The sequence below is a fragment of the Coregonus clupeaformis genome, chromosome 5 (genome assembly GCF_020615455.1).
Source record: "Coregonus clupeaformis isolate EN_2021a chromosome 5, ASM2061545v1, whole genome shotgun sequence".
NCBI lineage: Eukaryota > Metazoa > Chordata > Actinopteri > Salmoniformes > Salmonidae > Coregonus > Coregonus clupeaformis.
In genome coordinates, this window is record NC_059196.1 from 25,608,875 (window position 1) to 25,619,652 (window position 10,778).

The window sequence follows — 10,778 nt, forward strand, 5'->3', positions numbered from 1 at the left end:
CTTTGATCTTAATACTGTGTATTTCTCTTTACAGGCCCTCATCGCTCTAAATTAATTTAATGCAATTTCTACAGCTCTGTAAGTTATCCTCCGGCAATATAATTTAATAGTATTGTATATGGCAAAGATAGTTCCAGTATTTTCCAAGACAAAGATCACATTGGGTCCTCCTACTCAACAGCGGTTTTATTTAGTCAGAAGAATACTGATCACTATTATTAAAGACATTGGTAAACGTATTACAACAAGTGTCATGCTTTTCTCTGGGGGAATATGAGGTGGTACAACAAATAAACAGTGATTTCTGGTGGCCTACAGCATACTACATGTGGCGTTGTTATCTCACTCTGCCACCTTGTGGAATAAAGTTCCATTTGTCTTTTGGACAAATTCTCCCAGTCCCAACAGATCATTATTTTCCACTACAAATCCACTTCAACAATCCCCTTGAATTAAACCTTTATAAAATCAATGGATGGATATAAATATATTCAGTAGTCCATAGGGCCAAGTCCATAGAACAATGTAACATCTGTCTGAGTAGTCTGAATCTGAATAAATAGATGAATCAGGAGTCTAGAGCACCTCTAGTCTATATCCTTGTTGTTAGCAAGGCTTGCTCTTCTACAAAGAAGGACATGAATCCATAGCCGTCTGGTTTGGGCTTCGGGCTCAGGGCCTGTCCAAGACAGATTCCTTTGTCCGCTTCTCCTGGTTCAGCTCTATGTGTGTTGGTCTCTCTGCTGATAAACTCTTGGACACCAGGTCTTGGAGACCAGATTCCTCACATTGGCCTGCTCCTCTCTCCCAGGCGTTTAAAGAAAGACATGAATCCATTGCCCTCTGAAGGCTTGGGCTTCGGGCTCTTAGAAGGGTTAGCCATATTGTGTTTGGGGCTCTGAGGAGGGTCAGCCTGCTTGGGTTTCTGGGAGACGAGTGTCTGGAGAGGGGTGGGAGAAAACTCCTTTATCTCCTTATCCTGGTTGTGGTTCAGTTCTAGGTGTAAGGGGGGAGGTTTTGTCTTGACTATAGAGGAGCTCTTGTCTTGGTTGAGCTCTCCTAGCTCTATGTGTGTAGGTATTTCTGCTGCTGACAAGCTCTTGGACACCTTGTCCTGCTGGGCACCAGATGTCTCAGAGTGGCGAGGGGTGGTGAGTACCACCAAGCCTGTGTTTTCAGAGTCCCTGGGGATGTTGAGACTTGCTGTCAAGACTTTGTGTTTTGACATGGGGCTCTTAGACACCAGGTCTTGGACACAAGACTTCTCAGAGTGGCCAGGAAGGTTGGTGAGGTTGGGTCCTCCAGAGGCTCTGTGTTTCGGGGACATCAGACCAGTGTCTACTGACTTCATCCTCCCTATGACCCCCAGAGTAGGAGTAGTAGGAAAAGTGAACAGATCATCCTCCTCCTCTTCCTCAGTAGGGGGGGCTTTAGGGGGGAGGGTGAAGGTGTGTCTGCGGGTGAGTATTCTCTTGGGGGAGAGGTGAGGGTTGAGGAGGTATCTAGCCAGGCTCTCGCTGCCTCTACATGCATCCCCCAGCAGCCGCTGTCTGTCTTCTTGGAAGATCCTCTGGTGAGGGGAGGTGGAGGGGGAGGTGATGGTGGAGATGGTGGAGGATGTAGCATTAGTGTTCGTAGCACTGGATGATCTTGTGGAGGTGTTAGTATTATTGGTGGCATTAGGAGACTTCTGCTGCTCCAGGACATACTCCCCAGACGAAAGACTACCACGGCTGCTCTGATACCCCAGAACCTTCCTGGACACTTCACGCAACTTCTGGGCTTCTTCCTCATTTCCCTCCTCCTCTTCCTCCTTGTCCTTCACCATCACTGAGATGGGTCTACCTGTGGAGGAGCAAGATGAGGAGCTGCTGCTACCGGTTCTCCTAGTTGGCTGTGTAGAACCAGAACTAGAACCTCTGTGGTTCTGCTCTGGTTTCTTAGGGTTCTGCTGTGTCTCCTCTGGATGTGGAACCACGTTCTCCTTCAGGTTCTTTTTGCTGTGGGACTGGTCCTTCTGGTCGCTCTGAGAGGTCCCAGTCAGATGTCTGGCCGAGTTCCACTCATTCTCCTTACACACCTCTGTGGCCTTAACAGAACCTCGGTTTCCCTGTTCTGCCGAGGGGAGGTTTGCTTGAATGGGGACCTCTGATAGGCTGCTACTGGTGGGGGAGGATGTGCCCTTGACTTTTCTCCTTTGGGACACATGACTGGTCAGGAACCTAAAACAAATCAAATCAAACTTTATTCAAAGTAATCATGAATTTCACAACACACTTTTACAGAAAAAAAGAAAAACACAAAATAACAGATTATATTTCAAAAGAAAAGTTCAAAAGAGTGATGTTCATTAAAGTATGACTAACGTCTGTAGTATGGACTCCAGGGCCACACCCTCCATGTCCTTGTCCCGTATGGAGCAGGTGGCGGTGGAACGGCGTTTAGCAGCATTAGCATCACTCAGCAGTCTGTCTCTGGTTCTCCTCTTTACCTCCGCCCCCTCACGATCAAAGTTCTCCTACACACAGATAAAATAATACACAATAACACAATAACACACGCCAGAGACAGTGAACACTGGACTCTACCAAGAAAGCAGGGAAGGCTAAAGAGAAAACAGTAACTAGAGAGACACTCAATGAAGACAAAAGCCAGCCAAAAGTCCTCACACAGAAAATAGTGAGATGGAGAGCTATGCTCCCAAGGGGGCCAAGATGAAAGTCAGTAATACAGAGAGCATTAAATAATAGTATGTAAAAGGAGTATATACACTACTTTCTAAACCATTTTTTACCTGGATGGCCCTCAGGAACTTCGCACAGAAAGAGTTGAAAATGGAGCAGCATTCATCTAGTCTGAACTTGCTGGGGTCTTCACAGAAGTACTCAGCCACTGAGTCACTGACTGAACCCAGTGACTGCAGAGAGAGCTCAGTCTCAGCCAGACGACACTCTGCTTCCTACATGGGACCACACACAGAACAGAAATAACTAAGGCTGTGTCCCAAATGACACCCTATTCCCCATATAGTGCAAGTACTATGGGCCCTGGTCAAAAGTAGTGCACTATACGTAAAAGGGAAAAGGGTGCCATTAGGGTCGAAGACTAAATTTCTGAACCTACAGGGGACCACAAACATCAACAACCTCATCACTGGTCCTACATTTTACATTTACATTTTAGTCATTTAGCAGACGCTCTTATCCAGAGCGACTTACAGTTAGTGAGTGCATACATTATTTTATTTTATTATTCATACTGGCCCCCGTGGGAATCGAACCCACAACCCTGGCGTTGCAAACGCCATGCTCTACCAACTGAGCTACATCCCTGCCGGCCATTCCCTGCCGGCCATTCCCTCCCCTACCCTGGACGACGCTGGGCCAATTGTGCGCCGCCCCATGGGTCTCCCGGTATCGGCCAGCTACGACAGAGCCTGGAGTCCTAGAGTTGTAGATTCACCACCAGAGGTTATTAAAGCTATAACAAGGGCCCTGAGTTTTTCCTGGTCAGGTTATGTGGTCAGGCAAAATTTGTGGCCCTGGAAAGATTACATAGGTATACAGTATAGGGGAAGGTAGCGATACAAGATCTGAAAGGCATGGAGAATACACAGGCAGGCTACCTCACCTTCAGAAAGTCCTCCATCTGAGCCTGTAGCTCCTCCTGTTTCTGCGCCTCCTCCTTCGTCTCCTTTACTTTCTTCACCTCTCTCTGAAACTCACTCTCTATGTCCTCCTTATGGATCCTACAGGGGGGCAAAACACAAATATCAATCACTCAATACAGACAAATAGAAAAGCACAATCATTACAATTTGCCTTATTGTTGGGCAAACAGCAATATTAGAGATATTGTTGAAGTGTGTAAGACACTGTGTATCCGTACCGTGCTGCATCAGCGATGTGTGTGAGTTTTTCTGGGAATTTCAGCAGGGCCACATCAACCTTCTGAGCTTGCTATAATTGACATAAACATGAACAACTATTGCATCAGAGAAAAACAAGATTCTAGATAAAGGATAAGCTTTAAATAAGGGTTCTCCTTACCATAACTACATAGTGCATGAGGTTCATGCCTGGTTTGTTGGCCCTTGTGTCCACTAGTTTCAGTAGCGATGCCATCCTGAAGCCGATGGCACTGCCAGCATAGCCTCCCTATGGACACACAGAGGACAAGTGAGAGACAGTCAGTCAGGCTGACAAATTAACCTGAGGATTATTCAAAGCTTGTAGAATGAGTTCTTATTATTCTTGGGCTTACTCAAAGCTTCAGATGCCAACAACTTACAGTAGTTTACACCATAGATAAAGGTATACAGTATATAATATCCTCTATGATATCATTGTTTTCCACTCACAGCGTTCATGTAGTTTCCAGTCTTCAGCACCAGGCGGATCACAGAGTGTAGGTCGTCACACTCTAACAGCTCTGGAGAGAGACAGACAGACAGACAGACGAGACAGTTAAGCATAGTACAAATACAGACTGGCCTTATTAAGATCCAGATCACATGCAGACACAGACTTTACCTTTTCCAGCTGTGATCATGGTGGCAATGGATTGTTTCATTTCATCCATGAGTGGGAAAAACTCTTCTTTGAGAACTAAACTGTTGAGCCGCTCCTCATAACTAACAGAAAGGGCAAGAATAATGATTTATACTCTATAACACATCTGGCATTCAAGACTTAGTAAACACAAAACTGTACAAAACGATGAATTAGATGTTTGTAGACGGTTCAACACACACACACACACACACACACTCACCTGGGAACCTTGATCAGTAGCACCATAAACAGGTCTGCTTCAGGAAGAGCTGACTGGTCCCCTTTAAACCCAACTAGCTGCTTCACCTGCACACACACAACAGTTAACAATCTTAGTAAGACACAGCATTACGGTAAGGGTTGTAACTTGGGAGAACACTGTTATAACTGTCTCTCAAGCTAAATATGATCAGTTTACTGTGGTAGTTAGCATCAACAATGGCGGCAAGCTGGTGGCAAACCTCAGCTCACCCAATGGTGGTCGAACTGGAGTTTGCCCTATGCGGAACACGGGTGTCAAAGCGACAGTGGCCTGATCTATGCTTGCCTACTGGGAAAGGCTGTGTGAAGTACTGTACCTCTTCTTTCTCTGGCAGCAGCTTACACAGCTCCTTCAGTTTACCTGTCCCAAATTTCAGGCCGTTTCCTGAACTGATGTCGTTGATCATGTCCCCTACTGGCCTGGGGAGAGACACAGACACTGATCAGTTACTGTATTATAACCAACTTGACTTTGGAAACTTCATCGACTGATTCATTCACTAGGTTCTCCTAGGGGACTAGTCAAGGAGAAGGGCTGTGATTTATTAATCTCCAACTACAAGTGGTTATTTTCCTGAATTACTCATGCTCTAGGGTTGGGTCTCTAAATGTGTTGCTCATTTCCTTGTTGCCATGTTTCTTTAAGTCTGGTAAGCAAGGCTCCTTCTTACCTCATTGGTTGAACACCCTCTCACAGCATTTTTTCCACTTAACCAACCATAGACAAGCCCTTACCTGCTACACATATAAACCTACTACAGCTGAACTGGAACAATGTTTTATTTCCTCAGATGCACAAGGACAAAAATGCTGACACAAAAATACATTTAACAGAAAACAGAAAAGTGCATCCATAAATGGACATGAAAAATAAATGTAATATCAAAACATTTGGATGCTAATGCTTTTATGTTTTACTGCTTTATGCTTATTGCTTTTTTAGTTTTCTGTACTGCGAGAACAGTACAATCTTCAGAAAATTAGATACTGTAGCCCATGGCGTGTAGTAATTTTGTAATATATAACACAGTAATTCTGTGGGCCTACAGAGAAAACCATTTAGAAACACATTAATGCCATTTTTCAATAGTTAATCTGTGGAATGACCTGTTTGCACTGTTCCTGCAGCAGTTATCATGTGGAGTCGACCTGTTGGTATAAGCTGCTGTACCTCAGAAACACAGAGCTGGGAATGTTAAGCAGCCTAGCCTCAGGACTACCAGGCCTTGCTGTCCCAAATTACACCCTATTCCCTATATAATGGACTACTTTTGACCAGAGCCCTATGGGGTCAAAAGTAGCAGTTATCACTATAGGAAGAGGGTGCTATTGAGACACAACCACTGTGTGTTCTTAATCCTGAAACACGTGGCTCTGACAAACCCACAGCTCCACACCTTCAGCACACTTCCAGTTTATGTTACGTCCCAAATGGCACCCTATTCCCTATATAGTGCACTACTTTCAATCAGACTCTGGTCAAAAGTAGTGCACTATATAGGGGATTGGGTGCCATTTGGAACTCAATAGATATTTTCCTCTCTCTGACACACCTCTTGAACTGTTTTAGGAAGATCCCAACGTTCATGCTCCTCTTGGAGTTCAGTATGGAGACCTGGTGGTGGTGGGACACATAGCCATGAAGACATCAGTTAGTCAATAAAAATAGAACACACAAACGCACAAACATCAGTTGGTCATTCCAGAACACACACATTCACACAGACACACACACATGAAAATATCAGTAGATCAATAACAGGCGTTGAGTTTATCAGGAGCATAGCATTTAGCTTAAACACAGTGTTCTTCTTTATCACAAATACATCCTCATTCCCAAGAAACAACTGATTACGACGGTTAAGGTTTTGCTGGTTTGATTGACTTGTTTTTAAGAGCCCATGATAAGCCATTACAACAGCTGTCAACATACTGACATTCCTAAGTCTTGCTCCTCTATACTGAGTTAGAAACAAGGACAGGTAAGAGACTAAAGGCCAGTTTCAATAGCTCCACATTTGACCTTTATTGAACTGCCAAGGTAGCCTAAATGTGACTGCAGGGTGGTTTCACTAGCAAACAACAAGACACAAAAGTAGAGGATCAAAATTAGCTTTGTCAATATGACAATAGCATTGTATACCAGGACAATGATTCACAACAGTTCTGTAAAATCCCGACCGACACCTACAGAAAGGGAAGTACTGTATCTTAACTGAACCCACAGCCCACTTCATTGTTACAGAAAAAAGTATCATATAAAAGTATCAACTGTATGGCAACAATTAGCAAATATTAGTGGTTAATTTACTCTCCCTGGGTAAACGGATGAAGAATAGTTCGGCTATATTGACTCCACCCTTCAGTTCATACATCAAAGGATAACTAAATGAAACACCACTGCATAAACATCCACTGTTTGTTAAGCAGAGAAACATTAAGAGGAACATGTCATAGTTCCAATAAACCACACAATATCACACATGAAAAAGGGAAATGGATACATAGTAAAATGATGGTAATTAATTTAGTAGAATTGTGTTGCTTAGTCTAAATTTTTTAGTGTGGGGATCTAGTGCTTTATCTAGAAATCAGATTAGATAGCCTCTGCTGGTGAACTAATGCTACTTGCAGAGGACAAATATTTATAATCAATCTATTCTCTGAGAGTTTAGTTAAATCAAGCAGTTGGCATTCAAATTATGTTATAGACTTGATAGGTATGTGGACAGAAAGGGCAGACAGCCTTCCAGTTACAGCACGTTAATGAATCATATAAAAAGGGATTAGGGTAGAATCGTCTCCAAGCTTCGCTCACGCTAATTGGTTTGTTTTGAACACAACATTTTCACTAATACATCGTTGCTTCCTGATGTACTTGAGTTTGATCCATGCTAGAGCCACACCAAGAGAGAGGCTGCTTCCCAACTGGCACCCTATTCCCTTTATAGTGCACTACTTTTGACCAGGGCCCAGACCAAAAAAAGTATCATCATGGAGACAAACAGGAACCATGGGCTGATGGAATTGATCTATTTCCCAACCTCCACCTAGCCACCTTAACCCTAACCCTGGCCACTATGACTACCTGACTGAGCCTGGTACAACAGAAAGGCTGTAGGAAAACAACAAGTCACCCTGTGATACTGTGATGTACACCACAACTCCACTACACACACTCCCTGAGAAAATCAATTCGGGTCTAAAGAACACGTCAACATATCCAATATCTCTGGTCGTAAACAGAACAAATATTCCTATTCAATTCGCTGTTTCGGTCTCTCATCTACTCCCTGAGAGTATAGCTGCTCAAAACAAACTCTCAGGTGAGAAATCATGAGCAAGAGAAGAATGACATTGGAGAGGCCTTGGCTGGGACCAGATAGGATATGTATGCCTCGCACACTTATATATCTGATCGAGGAGCAAAATAGCTGATGTGGTTCCAGCTGTTGTGGTACCTCTTGACTTCTCCTATTCAACTCCAGCTGCCAGTATCAAACTAGAGAAGTGCTTCCTGGTACAGTAGGTTAGGTCAACTCACCACTTCTGTGCCCTGGCCGTTGGTTGGCTTGCCTCTGAGACTCTGTCTGTTCAGAGCCTTCTGTCCCTGTCCCTGCTGTTGGCTGTGACTGAACAGCTCCTCAATCCTCTGAGTGTCCAGTTTATAATCTCCCAGGGTCTTCTCTTCCGTCCAGATGTTGTGTTTGCCCACCACCACGTGTTTGGGGATTGCATCCCAGTTGAAGTTACGCATCTTGGAGCCGCTGCGCTGGAGGCCTCTGGATAGCCCGAAGCCCATGCCAGGGGGTGGATGGGGGCCTGGGGGAGGGGGGCCAGGGGGAGGAGGTGGGGGGGCGAGGGGAGGTGGTGGAGGAGGAGGAGGAGGAGGAGGAGGAGCGACTGCTGATTGCATCTTTAGTGGAAAGGAATTAGATGGACCAAGGATCAGGAACAGATCATGGTCTCATCATTATGGCTTCATCATCACCTCCATTTTGTAACTGTAAAGTGTCACAGAAATGTTTTTTGATTAGTGTTGAATGTCAGTTATTGAAGAGGGTGATATAATCATTTTCCTTGATTGATCCCTCCTGTAAAGAAACAATAGTACCGGTAAACTTTTAACACAGAATGGTAGGCATGCAGCATAACTTACTTCCCTATACTGTATTGCCCAGCACAGAACAAGCCTCGTGACAATTGTGGCTGAAGTGCTCAAATTAGACAACATATCAACAAATGCTTAATTCAAAAGACATTGAAAGCAGCCTAATGATAAAATACGTGTATGAATTTACAAATCAAAACAATACATCCACCAGAAAAACTGAATACATTAGGCTACCTATGTTTATCAAGTTTTCTCGTTAGGCTACTAACGTGTTATAACATTCAAAGTAAGGGAAGAGGATTCTGTAGCCTACCTTACTGCAACGTTCCACCAAGAGTAAAAACAATTTCGAAACACCAAAAACTACAATTAAATGTAATCCATGAGTTAGTCCGCCGCCTTCCTCTTCAAACTTCAACATCAGAGGTGTGAGTTGAGTTCACTACTACACTGGTCCGCTACCAGCGCTGTCAGGTTTCCACTAGATAACTCAGCCACAAAGTCAGGTTCCACAGGCACATAGTCAAAATTGGCAAAAATATATATAATATGCTTTTTGGTGTTAATTTAAGGTTAGGGTTAGGCATAAGGTTAGCAGTGTGGTTAAGGTTAGGGTTAAGGTTAGGTTTAAAATCAGATTTGAAGAAGATCAATTGTAGAAATGGGCGGGGTTTAGCAATAATTATGACTTTGTGGCTGTGTTAACTAGTGACGATCGCGGTGTCAGAGGAGAAGTAAAAGCATGTCGCAACTTTACCTGCCTACGGATTGAGCCCAATGACGTATATAAACCCTGGATTACCCATACAACGTATTGGCCATTGAGGGGTTTTGCAGCTTCCGGTCGGCCATATTGGCACTCCCCAGTAGGCGCAATCCTCCATAGGAATTAATGGAATTATACAGTTTTTCAATTAAAACTGCAATATTTAACTTTTTGGGCGACCCCACCAAATTCACATAGAAATGTGTGTTATAGATCTGTCATTGTCTGTCATTGTTTGTCAATCTGTCATTGTCTAAGAAGCGGTAGATCTGTTCTATGTGTGCTATTTCTATGCTTCCCTTTAAGTTTAATTTTTGCATCTTTTACTTTTGGTTTTGTACACCAGCTTCAAACAGCTGAAAAGACAATATTGTTGGTTATGGAAAAAATATTTCACAGCGGTTTAGATTCTCTACACTATACTTGCTTGTTTTGTCACATAAATTGAAATGAGGCAAACTATTAGAATTTTTGCAACCATGAAATGGAAGAGTGATTTCTGCATTGTGCATCTTTAAATGTTAAGGACAAAATTACATTATTTTTATCAATTTTAGTCATTTAGCAGACGATCTTATCCAGAGCGACTTACAGTTTGTGAGTGCATACATTATTTATACCCCCCGTGGGAATCGAACCCACAACCCTGGCGTTGCAAATGCCATGCTCTACCAACTGAGCTACATCCCTTTTCTAGTTTGCGCACAATTGGCCCAGCGTCGTCCAGGGTAGGGGAGGGAATGGCCGGCAGGGATGTTGGTAGAGCATGGTGTTTGCAACGCCAGGGTTGTGGGTTCGATTCCCGCGGGGGGCCAGTATGAAAAATAAATACAAATATGTATGTACTCACTAACTGTAAGTCGCTCTGGATAAGAGCGTCTGCTAAATGACTAAAAATGTAAAAAATTAAAAATATACAACATTTTCAGTATCATTAACTAAACACATTCAGCGGTTCAGGGCCTGACCACCACCTTTTGGGATATTACATTTCAGGCACCCTAGACTTTTTAGGTGAAACATGTAAACATCAGGACAGTGGAATTCATCACATCACTGATCATGGTGTTGACATGTATGACAT

The 10,778-nt window shown here is 43.5% G+C and overlaps 1 protein-coding gene across 1 annotated transcript; it reads right to left on the reverse strand.

The window, feature by feature from the left end:
- On the reverse strand, nt 1-8,616 carry LOC121568368 (inverted formin-2-like). Its single transcript, XM_045215989.1, has 12 exons — nt 8,359-8,616; nt 6,368-6,429; nt 5,132-5,234; nt 4,774-4,859; nt 4,533-4,633; nt 4,361-4,431; nt 4,050-4,157; nt 3,889-3,959; nt 3,631-3,748; nt 2,795-2,959; nt 2,367-2,518; nt 1-2,222 (listed from the first exon to the last, which is right to left on the reverse strand). Exons 1-12 carry the CDS (start codon nt 8,614-8,616, stop codon nt 785-787), a joined length of 2,733 nt encoding a protein of 910 aa, XP_045071924.1. The 3' UTR covers nt 1-784.
- Between the last annotated feature and the right edge of the window lie 2,162 nt (nt 8,617-10,778).